An 18,571-nucleotide genomic window follows, 5' to 3' on the forward strand; every position below is an offset into this window, starting at 1 on the left:
ATCAGCCGTCGATAGCTCAGTTGGTAGAGCGGTGGACTATAGAGTGACAATTGTAATCCATAGGTCGCTGGTTCTTAATTCTTGTTTTCTCACATAAATTTCACATAGAAACACGTTAAAAGTCAACTTCAGTTTTCGTAGATCGCGCGTAAAAACAACGTGGTTCGTAAGAAATATTTCTATTGAAAATCCCTGTCTGTCCCAGTAAAATTTTTTAATCCCCTTTCTTCTGACTTATCTCGGTTCAGTATGAACCCAGAACAGTAAGACGGAGGAAATAAATCAACAACAATGTTTGAATGACCGATATTTTCATTTATTTACTTGTTTGTTTCTTTGTTTTTCTTGAACCACATACAAAAATGAAATAGTTACAAAAACAAGGAGGATATAAACACTATCCTATACAGGATAAGATTAATTTAAAAAATCTACAAATAATAGTTTGACCTCTAGTTTTAAAAAACGCAACCTTCTCAATGAACATAACAGAGTGAAAGAAAATAAGGGTAGTGACGTCATTCATCTCTGCTTCCCTCTTATTGGTTGCGCCTTAATAGTTTTAATTGGTCAAAAATGCAAGAGACACGACTCGAAAATTGGTTGAGAGGGAGGGCTTATCGTGACGCAATAATAATAATAATAATAATGGGCGGGGATGAAAATCAGGATGTGACGACATATTGAGGAATTGATGACTTCATATGGCGTTTACGATGTGACCAAGCTTGGATTACCTTAAATAGAACACTAACGCCACCTTTTAACGGCAAAATAAACTTCTCTAACTATCTTTTAAATTATCTCTTCTGTCGTCTGCACCATTGAGAAAACTAGGCGATGGTCAAACCAAAATAAACTCTACTTTAGTCTAGTCGTCTACTAAAAGGTGAAAGTGGTCTATTTGAAATTATTTACAAAAAACCTGGCGTCTGCCTCCTCAGGGAAAACTTAATGCTTCGCTAAATTAAAGAGGAGTTAAATAATATAATTGTAATGTAGGAATTTCTTTTGTAATTTTAGTTTTTCGCTCCCTTTTAAAATACACGCGTAAAATTCGATAAAACTTGTGACGTCATTTTTCGATTTCCCGCCATGTGACTCATTGACAGTCAGACTTCTGTCTTTTATTACTAGACCATTTTAAAGACACTATCTGCTCCAGAAACGTCTCCTTCCCTTTAAATGTCCATTTTCACTAAATACCCTATCAGCTTAAGAAAAACTGTCTTCCGTTTGCTTAATCTCACCTTTCATTGGTCTCTTAAAACTAACTTTAAAGGGACTATTGGAGAGTCCCGCTAAATATGGTTTCCGTGACAGCAAAGCACCATATAAGGTTTTTGGCTTGGCTAGGAGACCAGTATTTTGGAGAAAGCCACATAAAGCGCTAGCAGACGACGGTTGGTTGCGTCACCGGGGCCTTTTTCAAACGTCCATAGTCCCTTTAAAGTCCCCTAAGGAATCTCACGTTACGGCGAACTAAGAGACCAATAGAAGTGGAGAGAAACTATGAAGACGACGGTTGGTTGCGTCACCGGAGACATTAACCGTCGATGGGGAAATAAAAAAAGGATAATGGAAGCTTAGGAGGACATTCCATGAAGCAGATAGGACGTTAGATCAAATTCTTTAATTCATCTATCTATTGGAAGCCCATTCTGGAAACGTTATGCATGGGCTGAGGATGGTGATCTCTGATTGGCTGAGGACCATAGTTCATGGGCGGGGGCGGGTTGGCGTGTGTGGGGTGTATAGGGTGAAGCGGGGGCATGACGTGGGTCTGTTGTTGCGTCACCGTTCCGGGTCCGGGGGCCCCTTCCGGTTTGACCTTCTTCTTGGGACCGTGTGGCGTTTGCAAGTAGGTGTTCAGGCCCATGTCCTTCAGGATACGATGAAAAGTGCTCCTGGAAAAGTTGGGCAATTGTTCGTCCATGTTGATATCTCCGAGCACCTTGCTGACTGTCGGTGGTTCATTGCGACCCAAGTATTCGTGCATTTTTAATCGAATGGCCGTCAAGACGCTCTCGTCGTACCTAAAAAATGACCCTTCTTTGTATCACTTCATTCAATTAAACGCGTTCAGTGCATAAGCGTACAAAATGAGGCCACAGAAAGGGTTCTATGTGAGATTGTACAAGTACAAAGGGTTCAACGTGAGATTTTACAAGTACAAATGGTTCAACATGAGATTGTACAAGCACAATGGGTTCTACGTGGGATTGTAAAAGTGCAATGGGTTCTACGTGGGATTGTAAAAGTACAATGGGTTCTACGTGGGATTGTAAAAGTACAATGGGTTCTACGTGGGATTGTAAAAGTACAACGGGTTCTATGTGGGATTGTACAAGTACAATGGGTTCTACGTGGGATTGTAAAAGTACAATGGGTTCTACGTGGGATTGTAAAAGTACAACGGGTTCTACGTGGGATTGTAAAAGTACAACGGGTTCTACGTGGGATTGTACAAGTACAACGGGTTCTACGTGGGATTGTACAAGTACAACGGGTTCTACGTGGGATTGTACAAGTACAACGGGTTCTACGTGGGATTGTACAAGTACAACGGGTTCTACGTGGGATTGTACAAGTACAACGGGTTCTACGTGGGATTGTACAAGTGCAACGGGTTCTAAGTGGGATTGTACAAGTGCAACGGGTTCTAAGTGAGATTGTACAAGTGCAACGGATTCTAAGTGAGATTGTACAAGTGCAACGGATTCTAAGTGAGATTGTACAAGTACAACGGGTTCTACGTGAGATTGTACAGATTGTTGAGTCTATTCATAACTTGAAAACTGTCTTTCTAGTGGCAAAATGTCACGAAAGTTACATTTTCACTCGGAATGACCCATAAAACCCACTGCACTTCAGTACAGTCCTTAATGGAAGACCCCCTTAGTGTAACTATAATACCTTTCGATTCTTTTCTTTGGCCTAACGGTGCATTTCCTCTTAATGGAACGAGGGGATGGCGGTCGCGGTTCCTTCTTCTCCCTTTTCTCGCCCTTCTTTCGTTTCTTGGCCGGCGGTTTGGGGAGGGGGGCGCCATCGGGGCCCGTTAGCGGAATGGGGTTTCCCTCAGCGTCCAGGGCTTCTTCGCCCGTCAGGTTCTCGTTGGGCGACGGTTCCTTGGGGGGCGGATTATCCAGGTACAGGGAGGCCTGTTTCTCGCTCTTCAGCTTGAATATCGTCTTGGAGCAGACGCCCGTTAAAGCAGCCGCCTCTAGGGCCACCTTGTTCCACGATTTCTCAGGGTGAAGACTCGAGATGTGGAAAAACACGTTTAGGATTACTTGTTTCGCCTGCGAGTTGATCATTTCTCCCGGTCGGAATTTCCTGTAGAACTGATGGTGGTTTCCCGAAGGATCGTTGTTACGTCGTGGCGCCATCTAGACACAATTTCACTTTCTAGATTGCTTTTGCGTGATTTTTTTGAATATATTTTCTTTTAGGAACCTTAAGTTGCGTGTGACTGTTTTTGTGATACTTCCTTAGCCTTGTCAATGTTAATCTGAAATTAAATATAAAATTAAGTTCAAACAGGGTTGCCAAAACAATCATTATTCTTAAAGGTCTAATTTCAAAGCTAGGTGTCACTTGCATCTGACAATTTTTAATTTAAAAATGAAAAACAAAAATTAATATTAATAATTCAAACGTTAATTAAGTCCAAAACTACGTTTTTCAAGTTGCGATTTAGTACATAAATCCCTCCGCGATACGTTTACTTCGCTTGTGTTTCAATGTGAAAAAATACGGTACATATTTAGTTGGATCTAGAATCAGTTATAAACTTTATCACAAGTTCAACTGAATCAGCTGAGCTATGTAACTCTCTGAAATCCGTCTGCTCCGATCATTGATCGCCATTACCAAAACAAGGTTCATTAAAATTATTTTCGTAATTAACTTTTAATTCCCGCCATTCGCTATTCAATTCTAATTGCGTTTAAATCTAATTTGCGTCAATTACTTTCTAGATGAAACCCCGATCTATTGAAAACCCTCGTCAAAGAGGTTCAAATAATAGAGAAAAGACAGAACCGAGGCTTAATGAAAATCACAAGCGAAATACGAGAAGCGCTTTCAAGGAGTCGAGGCGACCCAGGAAAGATAAAAGGTGACTTAACCTTTTGACAACCATTTAAACGGATTAATTACGAGTTCATTTAACCACTTACTTTTAATTATTGTATTCTTTAAACTTGTCAGTGATGAAAAGTTGATTAGTAGGCCTACTATGCCCAGAGAAGTATTACCTTAACGTTTTGACTGAATTTTAACGCCAGACTCGAAACGTAAATGTTTCTATGGGCTGCGGTAGACTATTATCCCTATATGTTGTTATTAGCATGGAGTTATTTTACTGGAGTAGAAGTGTATATGCTTTCCTAGATTAGACTAAGACAGGAAGATCAACTTTGAATATTTTTAGAGAAAATGCTTGGAATCAAAAATCGACTTTTCAAAAAGCCATGGAGCAATTTCAGGAAAAGAAGGAGCAGAACCGGAAGGAACGCGAAGATAGGGAAAGGATCCGGAAAGAGAAAGCTGCCGCCTTGGAGAGATACAAGAAAGAAAAACGGGAGAAATTCGCAAAATTGAGCAAAAAAACTCGAAAAGGACAACCTGTCATGAAACATAGAATGGATATGTTATTGGAAAGAATTAAAAATACAGTTGGATCTTCATCAATTCAATAAAATACGTATTTGATTAAATGCCTTTGAATTTATTTATTTCTCATGTGAATTAAATCTATGTATGATCAAAATATTTTGAAGCACGCGTCTACTCCCGTGGCCTAATTGTGTCAGTCATCCTAGTTATTACCAATCCTATTCCTACCCAGTGGGCCAGAAATCCAGTATAGTCCTTGCATTGGTTGCAGACAGGGATGCCATATTGTTTTGGAAAGCCGCCAATTGGGCTATTTCTCTAAAATATTGGCTGGAAGTAAAAGGGTTGGCTTTTGGCTGGAAATTGGGCTTGTCGGCGTTTTTCTTTGCCTTTCTGTACTTAAAATACCGCCAATGGCCAAGATCAGTAGAATGCTCGAAAACTGACAAATGGTACTGTCAAACCGTTTGAACAGGTCATATTTCGTCAATTAAGGGTTTCATTTTGTTTTGGGTTTTAAAAATGGTGTCAGTATAAAATTGGCATTGAAGTTTCTAAACGAAAAATTAATACCAAATTTTCACGTAAAATTCTGGCTTGTTTTAGGGCCGGAGTTTTTAAGCTTCTTTTCGAAATACCGTTTGGCTGTTTTTTGGGCTTGTTTCCAATTTGATTTTGGCGGGTTCAATGTTTTCAATCTGGCATCCCTGGGGTACGTTCAGTAACGAAAATCTCAAGGAAATCGCTGTTTTCTTGATGTGTGGTTGATGGGCTCGAGACGTCACAGTGACGTAAAGGCCCGTTCAGACGACACTCTTTTTCTCGCTACGCTCGCTGTGCTGAGCATAGATGGGCACTATCATATCATTTGATAGTTTTACCACTTGATACGATAGAAAACTAAATCTTCCCCAATCAAAGTATCAATTTTGATAGTTATTTTCGAGAAAAATTTGAATTATAATGATTGATTGAGTTTGATAGCTTAGAAAGTGCACTCGAAGTTGATATGATTCATTGATTCGTTGAAAATTGAAATCTTCTAGAGAAAAATATCGATTCTCAACGTGATCTAGCTACTAACCCCATCTTTTAGAAATCATAAAAAATGATAGGCATTATTCCTTGAGAAATATATTGATTTTTTGAGTGATTTTATTTGGCGACATCTGTTTTCTGATTTCATTTTAAAAAAATTATGAGCTAATCTTTGATAGGCAATTTTGATAGTTATGAAAATTTCTGGATAGATAAGTCGTTTTTTGAATGATATCGAAGTTTTTAATATATTTGAACGTTAGCAAGTGTAGGTTTATTCTATAAGAAGATTCTGTACTTGGTGGTCGTTATAACCCTCTCAAACAAACAAATAAACGATGGTTCAACAGTTCAAACTGTGAAGACGGAGCTTCTTGTATATAGAGGAGGAAGAACGATTCCACGAAATCATCCAAACGTAGAAGTAGATAAATTAAAGTGTAGATTTAATTGCAATTTTTGCTTTTAATTATTATTAGTAAACCGTTTATAGTAGATGGTTTAGATTAAATCAAGGGCGAATAATTTGAAAAAGTTTGGATAGTAGCTTTTGAACTATAGAGTAGTGTCGGTAGAGAGGGGAGTAGACTGTGCATCCCTCCCTCTAGGCGCGCTTTTGTAAGAGGGGATACTGTACGCGCCTGGTAGGGGGATGACACTGAGCTAAGAGATAGAAGGGTATGACGTTTGCGTACGTAGAACTGACACTACTCTATAGACAGTTAAAAGTCAAACTTGAGAAATGAGATTATGGAAATTATATGAATATTTGAAAATATTAGAAATTCTACAAAATCAGGAAATATCAGGAATCGATTAAACAGAGTAAAATTAGGTAGAGACCAAATCAGTTTGATCGAAAACAATCAAATTTAAAGTCCGGAAATTAAATAATCGATTAATTTAGTCGTTCCTAAAGATTTATATTTGATTTGATAGGCAAAAAATCTATCTAACAATGAGAGCCAATCTAACATATTGAAGGAAGATTTGATAGTTTCACCATCTATGATTTGTTGAGAGGGAAAAAATCTATCTAACAAATAATGCCCGTCTAAAATATAGCTAGAAGAATTGATAGTTTCGCCAAATATGATAGTTTTAGAGGAAAAATATCTATCTAACCAGCAGTGTCAGTCTAAAATATAGTCAGAAGAGTTGATAGTTTCGCTATCTATGATAGTTTGAGAGGAAAAATATCTATATAACCAGCAATGTCAGTCTAAAATATAGTCAGAAGAGTTGATAGTTCCGCCATCTATGATAGTTTGAGAGGAAAAAAATCTATCTAAGAAGGAGTTCCATTCTAAAATATAGCCAGAAGAATTGATAGTTTCGCCATCTATGATAGTTTGATAGGAAAAAAAATCTATCTAAGGAGGAGTGCCCAACTCTGGTGCTGAGCTCATCAGATTTTCTGGCTTCACCAGCCTTTAGAAAATTCACTGTTCACACGGACAAAATTTTCTCACTGTTGACCTCGGTGAGGAAATTTTGTCCGTGTGAACAGTGAATTTTCTAAAGGCTGGTGAAACCAGAAAATCTGAGCGAGCGTAGCGAGAAAAATAGTGTCGTCTGAACCGGCCTTAAAAGGCTGTTGAACGGAAAAGGGACATTTTGAAGTTAGCGATGTTTTAGAAAATGGAGTCGGGGAAACGTCTTATTTACTGGCCCTCAAAACGTTACGAAGCGCAAATGGCTCTTTTTAATTATAAACGAGCTCCCAAAAAATGAAATTGTTGAAGAAAATTATGCCTGTTTGAATGGTAGAAGTAGTTTTGAAAAGAAAACTAATACAATTACTGTAGGAATAACATTATTGGAATTTAATTTTTAAATACCGCGCCTACTTTTCGTCTGTCAAGTTTTCAACAGTCAAGCGCTACGTCACGCCATCAAAAAAACCATATCGATTAGATGGTTTTTTTTGATGGGCAAGTGCTGAGCATCATGACGTCAAAACCGGAAACGCGAAAAAGCGTACAGTAGGAAAAATCTCACATCGCTTAGTAAGCGCTGCCATCAAAGAGGGTTACTGAACGTAACAACGTACCCCTGGTTGCAGATAGCATCGTTCCCGCCCTTACTATGGGTTATAGTGTAACTTTGCATAATACCCGCCCACCACCCTTACGGAATACCGTGTCTTATCCTAGTTCGTCTGTACTAAAGTAAGAGGAGTTAGGCCCGGCTGCCTGGAAACGCCTTCCATAAAAAGCAGCTGTTGTACGGCTTGAAACACGCGTAAAACATCGAAATAAATGTGACGTAACCAAGATAGTATTTTATTACAGAGCGGACAGTTTTTATAATAAAAAAACCTGGATTATCATAACTTCTTAAACCTTCGCCGAAATCGGTAAGTAATATGATGCGTGTGTTAGGTATAGAGTAAGAGCGGCTTACACGTATTTCAATGTTGAAATAACATTGGGTGCCGTTAGTAAGTTACCGCATCTTCCTAGGGTGTTGTTTGTTGTCATTACGAAATAACCTAGATAAAATCACGTGGTGTTGAAACCCGTATAGATTGAATTACGTATTTAGATAATAAAACTAGGCTCTTTATTAGGAGCGGCACTTACTAATTGGACCTGTTAATTAGTAATTGACGGAAATAATTAGATAATTAAGGTAGGAGTGTGTAGATGACAGTTGAATTGTCAAAACACAATATTGGGTGAGTCTGCGAATATTTGCCTTTCATTCTGATTGAACACACCCCCAAAAACGTCTACAATATTGTACTGATTTAGTTTTAACTGTCTTGGATGTTTTTAGACCTAAATGTTTATTATAGTAGATCAGTTTTAATTTTGTTAATAGTATTTGGTGGTAGATTAATGAAACACCAATAAGTAACCCACTTGTTCTTATAAAATTGTTGTCAAGAAATAAATTCGCGTTACTGTTTTGAAGTAATGGTTTTTTTGTATTAAACTCAATCCATCAGAAAAGGATATTATGACTAAACTTTACTTAGGCTCGCACATTCAAACTACAGTTTTTTCAATAAATATAATTTATTCAAGGTTAATTATAGGATAATTTGTTAAAAAATTAATAAAAATATATATTGTCCATGTTTTTCTATGTTTTACCCTTCATATTATAGGTTAGGTATGGTTTGGTTAGGTTAGGCATGGATTAAATAACGCTAGGGATTGTTCACTGTGTTTCCCATGTATTTCTATCGCCAACTGCCAACTACATGTTCCGAAATATTCCTTGATTCCCCTGTTCATTCCCCCAATTTATTGGACCAAAATGGATGTAGATATAGCGCCATCTCTAGGCAAAATAAATAGTTTTTGCGGATTTTAAAGATGGCGGCGCCCAATCCCAATTTTAGGCGGGGGGTGCGTTCAGTAACGCTCAACGGAGACCAAACGCGTTGAGCTCCGTTGATCAACGTGATGTTATGTGACGTATTAGGCTACTGAACGGTTTTTTGCAAACTTTGCGTTGTATCGTCTGCTTACAGTTCATGGAAATGGATATGCGAGGACCTGCTAGCCGAAATAAGAGCAAACTCTGACCCGTAACTTAGCCAAGGCTTAAGCTTTAAAACCCAATAACTTTTTAAGCTTCATAGATATAATCGAAAAAATTTCATAAAATAATTAACAGACACTATTCATTCGCATTCAGTCGCTGCTACACCGATTTTATAAATAGTTCCGAAATTATCCATCAAATTAACTTCTCGAAATCGTTCAGGGAGATAAGTTTCCTCCATTGCTGCTACGTCACAAATTCGTTGCTCAACGAAGTAATCGGCTCTTACAGCCGATGACTTCGATGCCTCTTCGCTTACAATCGTGACGTCAAACCGGAAGTTCCGAAAATCGTTCAGTGGCGAATGCGCATTCAACGGAGCCTCCGTTGAGCGTTACTGAACGCAGCCGGGATTTTAATTTTGACGTCATAGGACACGTGATATTTGGTCCTTGGATGAAGAATAGTTACACTTGGATATATCAGTCGAGAAATTTTTGGACCACAAATGGCTTACGCGACCTTCGCCCCGCGTAGTGTTAAAATCTTGAAACTCCCGTAACAAACAAGAAACACGTGTTTAGTTTTGCCAAGGCCTAGGGCTATTTAAACATCAACTTTACTGGTTTCTTTTATTATAGAAGGTAATTATATTTAAAGTATAAAGTCACCTACTATAATAATTAGAAGAATAATAGTTCATCTTTAAAACTTCCATAATCATAAATCACCGCATAAACAAAAGCCACTGAAAACGATCTTAACCCTAACCGCCGTTTATTTTTCAAATTCAAACGGAATCAGAGCAGACGACGTAACAAACGGAAACCAAAAAATAAACATTTCCGCGACCGCGGCCAGAAGCACACGTTATACTACGAGTGATATATCCAAGTGTAACTATTCTTCATCCAAGTTTGGTCCAATCCAATTTTCCTATAACTTCCGGTTAGGGATAGTAGCTGCTACTAGGGGGTGTTTGGAACATGCATGCTTAGTCTTTTAGGCGGAACGAACAGTCCACAGCGTTAGTTAATCCATGGGTTAGGTTAGGTTATATTTTTAGATATTTTATGGTATTTGGTGGCTAGGAAGAAGGAACTGGTCGGTTGGTTTTTATGGTCATGAAACTATTGATTAAAATATTTTCCGCGAGTTAAATGTAATTAATTATCATATAATTAACCTCCAAGAAATGATATTTATTTTAAAAAACTGTATTTTGAATGTGCGAGCTAAAGTTTTTCCCAATATCGTTTTGCGCGGGTTGCTGCTGCTAGTTAGCGTGACCTACTCAAGAACAACTATAGTGGCACTGTTATTTTTTAAAAAACACTTGAGGTTGGTGGTTGAAGTGGCTAGAAACATTCATCTTTGTTCTTGAAGTACTTAGTGATGCCACGTCCATTAGTTATTTTTAGAATTCTTTTTAATTTTGACTGCTAAAGCCGTTTTAACTGAATCGTTTCGTTTTTGGCACAGACAAGAGTTTCGGCCCGCGACAAATAAAATTAAGCGATTGCTTTTCAACTATTAAATACTCGATCTTAACTCGTGCCCTGATTAAAGGCTGCAGTTTTAATTAAATTAAAATGATTGGCTAATTAATGCTCCCCCCCCCCCATCTTGCGGGGGTTCTCCTGGTACTGGTACAGAGAACCGAGATACAGTACTCAGGTTAATTTTTTGACTCCAACCAACTTTGACACCCTATATTTGTTGGAAGGACAGTTCTCTTGTGGGCAGTTCTCTTGTGGGCAGTTCTCTTGTGGGCAGTTCTCTTGGGGGCAGTTCTCTTGGGGGCAGTTCTCTTGGGGGCAGTTCTCTTGGGGGCAGTTCTCTTGGGGGCAGTTCTCTTGGGGGCAGTTCTCTTGGGGGCAGTTCTCTTGGGGGCAGTTCTCTTGGGGGCAGTTCTCTTGGGGGCAGTTCTCTTGGGGACAGTTCTCTTGGGGACAGTTCTCTTGGGGGCAGTTCTCTTGGGGGCAGTTCTCTTGGGGGCAGTTCTCTTGGGGGCAGTTCTCTTGGGGGCAGTTCTCTTGGGGACAGTTCTCTTGGGGACAGTTCTCTTGGGGACAGTTCTCTTGGGGGCAGTTCTCTTGGGGGCAGTTCTCTTGGGGGCAGTTCTCTTGGGGGCAGTTCTCTTGGGGACAGTTCTCTTGGGGACAGTTCTCTTGGGGACAGTTCTCTTGGGGGCAGTTCTCTTGGGGGCAGTTCTCTTGGGGGCAGTTCTCTTGGGGGCAGTTCTCTTGGGGGCAGTTCTCTTGGGGGCAGTTCTCTTGGGGGCAGTTCTCTTGGGGGCAGTTCTCTTGGGGGCAGTTCTCTTGGGGGCAGTTCTCTTGGGGGCAGTTCTCTTGGGGACAGTTCTCTTGGGGACAGTTCTCTTGGGGACAGAAATTAAGAATGAGTAATAAAAATACTGCAAAAGTAAACTATAGCTTTGAGTCTATTGGAGCTCAATTGGTTTTGTAGAGTACCATATTGGTCTCTCCGATTGATTGTTAGCCATGGCAACGCGTCGTATCTGTCAAAGAATCGGTGGCGAAGTGAACTATGCCTATTAAAGCATAGCGCGGCTCCTGTAGATCCCCTACAAGGGGACTTTCCTCCTGAACTCCGGGTTTGGCTTGGCAAAGGCTAGTGGGCGGGATTTATACATGCACGTATAAATCCCGCCCACAAATGCCTCTAGCTTCACCAAGCCAAAACTGGAGTTCGCAAGGAAAGTCAACTTGTAGGGGATCCACAGGAGCCGCGCTATGCTTTAAGGTAGAGAATCTGTATTCGGTATACCATTCCATTGAGAAGGAAACGCCACAGGGGCAGGAAGGGAGAGGTCACCTTCTTGGCGCCAAGAAGCACCGCTAGAGGGAGTGCGAGTCGGCTAGCCAACCTCTCGCGTTTAGTAAGCTCTGACCCCGTCTGGCGTTGCCTCTGGGCGTCAGTGGCCTAACGCCCCTGTGTGTTGGTGTCTCTGTAAGTAATCAAGGGAATGATCTATTCCCTACTGATTATGAAAATCTGTAAAAAGAATAAAATAAAGACTGAGGCTATTATATTACTCTTAGTAAGGGTATGAAAATTTTCTGGTGTCCATATGTTCTTAAAAGTCTCCTCTCCGCCGTCTCCAGGGCTTTTATTAGTAAAGGCAGAAGGGGATAATAGAGGAAGGATGACACTCTGTATCTTCTTAATGCTTTAGTTATGTAACGTCATTCTTCCCAGGCTCCCCCTTTTAGTTTGCTTTCCCGCTCATCGAATTACAAATGGGCATCGCACCGTAAGGTGAATTCAATAGTTGTTTGGCACTAAATCCCCAGCAATCATCCCACAAACCTTGATTGTCTTGACGTGGCACAAAAATGCACAAGCGCATGCGTCTTACCAAATATTTAAACGCTAATAGAGTAATGATGAGGGAACTATTTATCGCGTATGTGATTCGGTTTAGTAACCTTGCTCTAAATGTTCCGATGTTGGGAAGAGTGACGTTACACTCACCCCGCTTTGTGCTTGTACACTTCTCTCGAAGAGAAGTATTATATACTTCTGGTAAAGGTGACATTCCTCGCTATACTCCCGAGCATAAAATAACTCTACAACTCTTTCTGGTAGCTAGTGATCAATTAGTTCGACTTCTGATAAGTATCTACCGCCCAAAAATATCCAGTTCGGAGAAGCGGTAAAAGCAATAGACCATTCCATTATTGACATTGGTAAAGAGATTAACTTACAGGGCGTAGGGGTGCTTCAAGAAGCACTGCTAGAGACAGCGCCAGTTGGCTAGCCTATCACTTGTAGACTCCATCTGGCGGTGCCTCGTGGCGAGTCAGAAGAGACCACTCCGCCCCTGCAAGTACTTACAGTATTGGTCTATAAGCTGCAAATTTAAACCAAGGCAGCCTTTTTAGCAGTGCCCAAGTCTTGAAGTCAAAATTTGATGTGACTAATGTGTCCTTGTTTTCTGTACCAGGAGAACCCCTTAACCTCGGTCCTCTGTACTTGGACGACTCGCGTCTCAATTGTTACTCAGTCGCGAGTCATTTTCTGTACCAGGAGAACCCTCTAGCCGGCCTTAAAGCATAGCGCGGCTCCAGTGCATCCCCTACAAGTTGACTTTCCTCCTGAACTCCGGGTTTGGCTTGGCAAAGGCTAATGGGCGGGTTTATACATGCACTTATAAATCCCGCCCACAAATGCCTCTAGCCTTCGCCAAGCCAAAACTGGTGTTCGCGAGGAAAGTCAACTTGTAGGGGATCCACTGGAGCTGCGCTATGCTTTAAGATATCTTGTTTTCTAATCCATTATCTTATCATTGGTCTAGCTGATTGCGCGTGGGTGTTGTCCGTCTGTTTGATTGTCAATCGAGACAATGAAAGGAAACTAAGTTTTAATCGCGACGTATTTTATGTAAATTTTGCAGATTCTTTCTAACTCGGTTATTAATGCTAAGGATGAACTGAGACGCTGACGCTAACGCTGACGTTGATCTCTAGGAATTAAAATCAGGCGAGAAGATGGTCTTTGAGTCTCTAGTGGTGGATCTGATCAATCGCTTCTTGGGCGACTACGTCGAGAATCTCGACCGATCTCAACTCAAATTGGGAATATGGGGAGGTAATTATCGCCTTTGTTAATTAAAGGGAGGGTGAACTAGAAAATCGAGTGATTTTTTATTGATTCTTCTACTAATTATAAGACTATTATGCATAGTGAAATGTTCCGGAAATTCTTCCGAGTGATTTTAAAATTCAAATTAGGTTCAGATTTTGAGGATAATTTTAAATAAGCCCCTCCGACCAATCGCGTAACGCTCTGCCTTTCTGTTAACAAAATTCTCGTGGCACGCTTACTCCGTGTCGAATGAAATTTTTCACGAGATTTGATAAATTTTGCACGCGATGTGATAATAGTGGCGCGAGACATGGAGCATGCGTGCCACGAGAATTTTGTTAACAGGAAGGCAGGGCGTTACGCGATTGGTCGGAGGGGCTTATTTCAAATTATCCTTAAAATTTGAACCTAATTTGAATTTTAAAATCACTCGGAGACCGTATAACCTGGATGTTTCACTATGCAGAATGGTCTTATAATTAGTAGAAGAATTCATAAGAAAATCACTTTATTTTCTACTTCACCCTCCCTTTAAGACTCTTTCAGACGATCCAACTTTTTGACTCAGCTCGATGGGTCAAAACGTTGTATCAACTTGCCCAACTTTTGAAGGGAAAAGTGAAATAAATCCTTCCTTTTCACACAACTAAACTTTTACCACCAAAAATGGAACTGTTTAAGCGCCACCTACCTTGGCACTTACGAAATAACGCGCGAAGAAGGCTTTTTTTGTAATTCATTTTGATTGACTGGAGAAATGAACTTAAAAAGTTGAGTCAGCAAAAATTGGATCACTGATCCAACTTTTTTGGTGACTCAACTCATCCAGCGTCTATTCACACGATCCAACTAGTTGAATCAACTCGAGTTGACCCATCAAGCTGAGTCAAAAAGTTGGATCGTCTGAAAGAGCCTTTAAAGGGACTGTAAAGATGGCATCGGCGTGTGGGTGAACATTACTTCATATACGTCACGGGCAGCACCACGTGATGCCCAGGTCCAATGACTTCATGAGGGCGTGGACACTTAGGCCTTGTTTTTCACTAGACTGCAGTGCCAATTCCCCACGCGCACGTGAGGAAATTTGTTTTCACGCTATAGGATAGGCAACTCCCTATCTCGGACTACAGCTTATTCTGTATATACTCTGTTACAACATCGGTTGTCAGCACGCGCAAAGCTGGGTCTCTATGTAACCTAGCTTTGTACGTGCTGACAAGAGAAAAAAACTTGAGGATCTTCAGGATTTAAAATATCCGCGAGTTTTTTTAGCTCGAGTGCACGGACCTCTAAGCCTTAGTTTCAAATACGTGTGAAATTGCCTACAGCCTGCTGCAAATATTTGAAAATAAAGCCTAGAGGTCCGTGCACTCCAGCTAAAAACTTGCGGATATTATAAATCCTGAAGATCCTGAAGTTTTTCGTCTCTTGACAGCAGGCGCAAAGCTACGTTACATAGAGACCTAGGTTTACGCGTGCTGACAACCGACGTTGTTACAGAGTATATTCAGAATGAGCTGTCGTCCGAGATAGGGAGTTGCCTATCCTGTAGAGTGAAAACAAATTTCCTCACGCGCAATCTTTATCCATGCTTTGGCCTTGTTTTTCACGAGACTGCAGCGCCAATTCCCCAAAGTGCTAGTTTAGGAAATGAAACCACGCCTCTCTTTGGTCACGTGCTTAGGTTGTATAATTTTTACCTAGGCGCTGATTTCGACTTTACGGTCCCCTTAATGTCCCTTTTAATAGCGTTTTCACAGTTCAGGGAAAACGTGGAGCTTTAGGAATTTCCATTTGAAAAGTTGAAATTATCATAACAATGCTCATTTTGATTGTTGTATTTCTTCGTAGGGGATGTCAATTTGAAGAATTTGGACGTGAAGGAAAGTGCCCTTGATGAGTTTGATCTCCCTGTAAAGGTCATCTCTGGACACATAGGTAATAAATGATATATCGTGCAAGTTATTTTTTATAGGTCTACATTTATCATTTACATATTCGTATTCGTATTTTTACACATGATCTTTATTTTAAGACATTGTTTTATATAACCATAAGTTCATAAGATATGTTGGCTTTAAGTTTGTAACTGGTTACAAACTGGAGCTTGTCACGAAGTGAGGGCGGCAGGTCATAGATTCAACGTAAAGCGACGCGTGGTGAGGTGCTGTCAAAGGGGGCTTAGTATTGCAGATTAAATAGGAGCTAGATGGAAGTCCTGCAAAATTTATTAACCACCGAGTGGAGTCAATTCAATTGATTTGCTTCCATCGTTCCCAAGCTACCTCGAGCTTTAAGTCTCTCTCTAAAATCAACGCCCAGCCCAAACCGCTTGCCCTAGAAGGCTGAAAATTTGCAGCAACGTTACTCATAAGTAGTAAGCGCGTACTAAGAAAGATTTTTCCAATCCGCCGCCATCTTAAAAAATGGCGCGCAGAAATGTAAAAAAAATCTTCTCTATGCAACAAAGTCCGCGCGTTTCAACCGATTTCGCAAATATTTAGTACACTGGTTTCCTTTAACCTATAGACGGGCTGAATGGTCTTTCGGGTTCGATTTGTTGCCATCTTTTTAAATGGCGGCCAAAAACTTAAAAACCCTTCTTTATGGAATAATGTCCGCGTGAAAAGTAGTAAAAATGCATCCCTAGGGGCTGACGGGCAACGCCGAGTGCCTTCGCTCCTAGGATGCTACAAAAATATTAGTCTAATCAGTAAAATCTATCAATTCCTTATATCATTTTGATTTAAGTTCTCATTACACGCGAGCGACGCCGCGGGTAACAGCTAGTGATGTCATAATTCTGGAAAACCGTCCTATATTTTCATGAAGAAATACCTGTAATTCCTATAAATATTTTCGAAGTTCGGCTGCTGGGGGTCCTGATGTCATTGATCAATTAACGTACGTGATTAATTTGTTAACACTATGGAATATTTCTTTTGGTTTTTTAGGAAATTTGACGTTGAAGATTCCATGGAAGAATCTGTACACGTCGCCGGTGGTGGCTGTTCTGGACAGCGTCTACGTGGTGGCCGTGCCCAACAAGGGAGTCAAGTTTGACGAGGAGAAAGTGGAGAAGTCGAAACAGGAGTTGAAACAGAAGGAACTTAAAAGAATCGAAGATGCCAAACTCAAGGAAGCCAACAAGGGTGAGCTAAACTTCACCATTTGTTAGCAATTAGCCTTATTCCCGATCAGCGCCACCTACCCATAGCGGCGACTTTTAGAACTACTATAATCGGCAAGCCAACCACTCCAAATGTCACTAAAATCTGGTGACTTCATTTTTGGGGTCATACCCCGGGCCGAGAGTGCCCCCGTCAGTGACGTCACCAGATTTTTAGCGACATCATTCTGGAGTGGTTGGCTTGCCCATTACAGTACTTCTCAAAGTCGCCGCCGCTATGGCTAGGTGGCGCTGATCAGCATTAAGGCTAATTAACATAATTATTACAGAAAACCTAGTGTTTTTTGTAATTCCTGTGTTTTTGAGCACTATCTTGCAACCTCAAATATGATTTTTCTAGTGTATTTTTATCGTAAATTGTCCACGTAATACTTTGCCTTGTTAAATACTTCATTGTGTGCTGGAATTGAAGGGGCGTGGTCTTGAGTTGTTGTTGTGTTAGTGACTTGTTCTAATAGTTAACAAGATGACCTCCCCGACCAGATTAATGTTTTGCGCGACCTCTAATGCTGCAGTGCAACTAGAATTAGCATTATTAATTATTATTATGTCACCCTGGCTTACTTATACGTAAATGGGGCGGATGTTTGTGAAAATCCCGAAATCTCAATCCTTAAAAACACCTGAAATCTCGATCATTAAAATCCCCGAAGTCTCAACTCTAAATATTATAATTTATTAAAGGGTATGGGAATTTACAATTTCATATCATATTATTGCCACGAAAGTGGTATTATGTTACACCAGGTTTAGAGTCTCTACTTTCAAAATATCAAGTTTTTAATATAATTGAACCAAAGTTTCTATTTTTAAAATCCATTGAAAAATCACGAAAACTCAGTTTCGATATATCAATAATTTAGTCTTGTCGAGCTTGTTCGCCCGTTTCATGACATCACTATGACGTCAGGGGGAAAAAGCGCGGGAATCCTATACGCGCGAGGTAGGCGTCATAGTGATGTCATAAAACGGGCGAACAAGCTCGACAAGACCAAATTATTGATATATTGAAACTGAGTTTTCGTGATTTTTGAATGGATTTTAAAAATAGAAACTTTGGTTCAATTATATTAAAAACTTGATATTTTGAAAGTAGAGACTTGAAAGTGTAACATAATACCACTTTCGTGCTAAAATATGATATGAAATTGTAAATTCGCATTCCTTTTAATGCTAAAGGTCTTTCCTACAATATCCAATCAATATGTTTGTGTCCTATCTATATTGTCCCGTATTATTTTGTCCCACAAGAACCTACTTATCGGAACAAGAAGGAATTGAACTATATTTTTTCTACGTTAACTTTGTGTCAGGTAACGAAGAGAAAAAGGTGGACACATTTGCGGAGAAGATGGTGACGCAGGTGATCAAGAACTTGCAAGTGAAGATCATGAAGATTCACATCCGGTACGAGGACGCTTTCACCAATCCCAAGATTCCCTTCTCGGTGGGAATCACTCTGCACAATTTGTCCTTCGAAACCACCGATGAAAATTGGAGGCCCTGCGTCTTGCAAGAAGACGCCAAAATGATTCATAAGGTCAGGAATTACTTGGCTAGGCGAGCGGAGTCGTGTAGACGCGTTGAATTACCAGCTGACCCAAACTCCCA

At 40.2% G+C, this 18,571-nt stretch overlaps 3 protein-coding genes and 1 long non-coding RNA gene across 8 annotated transcripts in view; 2 read left to right on the forward strand and 2 right to left on the reverse strand.

The window, feature by feature from the left end:
• Positions 1-294: 294 nt before the first annotated feature.
• On the reverse strand, positions 295-4,334 carry LOC149712997 (uncharacterized). The gene is made up of 4 exons (XM_089845122.1): positions 4,185-4,334; positions 3,460-3,514; positions 2,917-3,392; positions 295-2,036 (listed from the first exon to the last, which is right to left on the reverse strand). Exons 3-4 carry the CDS (start codon positions 3,390-3,392, stop codon positions 1,646-1,648), a joined length of 867 nt encoding a protein of 288 aa, XP_089701248.1. The 5' UTR covers positions 3,460-3,514; positions 4,185-4,334; the 3' UTR covers positions 295-1,645.
• On the forward strand, positions 3,762-4,724 carry LOC149712998 (uncharacterized). 2 transcript variants are annotated; one of them, XM_089845123.1, is made up of 3 exons: positions 3,762-3,885; positions 3,984-4,123; positions 4,439-4,724. In XM_089845123.1, the coding sequence occupies exons 2-3, from the start codon at positions 3,984-3,986 to the stop codon at positions 4,704-4,706; spliced, it is 408 nt and encodes a 135-aa protein (XP_089701249.1). In that variant the 5' UTR covers positions 3,762-3,885; the 3' UTR covers positions 4,707-4,724. The 2 variants fall into 2 exon arrangements, with proteins under 2 accessions (XP_089701249.1, XP_089701250.1); XM_089845124.1 differs by having other exon boundaries at positions 3,814-3,904.
• Positions 4,725-7,535: 2,811 nt separating this feature from the next.
• The window catches only part of Vps13 (vacuolar protein sorting 13C), an 84,799-nt gene continuing 73,763 nt past the window's right edge, over positions 7,536-18,571 (forward strand). The window contains exons 1-5 of one of the 4 annotated variants that reach the window (XM_089845125.1): positions 7,536-8,020; positions 13,580-13,773; positions 15,622-15,708; positions 16,725-16,922; positions 18,274-18,500. In XM_089845125.1, the coding sequence (XP_089701251.1) occupies positions 13,674-13,773; positions 15,622-15,708; positions 16,725-16,922; positions 18,274-18,500 (612 nt within the window). In that variant the 5' untranslated portion in view covers positions 7,536-8,020; positions 13,580-13,673. Of the gene's footprint in view, positions 8,021-8,187; positions 8,342-10,241; positions 10,501-13,579; positions 13,774-15,621; positions 15,709-16,724; positions 16,923-18,273; positions 18,501-18,571 lie in introns of those variants that run through there. The other 3 variants (XM_089845128.1, XM_089845126.1, XM_089845127.1) reach the window with 3 other exon arrangements.
• LOC149713000 (uncharacterized) lies at positions 8,014-9,005 on the reverse strand. Its single transcript, XR_016370410.1, has 3 exons — positions 8,529-9,005; positions 8,247-8,444; positions 8,014-8,155 (listed from the first exon to the last, which is right to left on the reverse strand). It is a non-coding gene; the product is annotated as an uncharacterized LOC149713000 (long non-coding RNA).

Source organism: Phalangium opilio, unplaced genomic scaffold (assembly GCF_054372755.1).
Source record: "Phalangium opilio isolate 3A_F unplaced genomic scaffold, DU_Popi_V2 ptg000009l_1, whole genome shotgun sequence".
In the NCBI taxonomy this organism is placed as follows: domain Eukaryota; kingdom Metazoa; phylum Arthropoda; class Arachnida; order Opiliones; family Phalangiidae; genus Phalangium; species Phalangium opilio.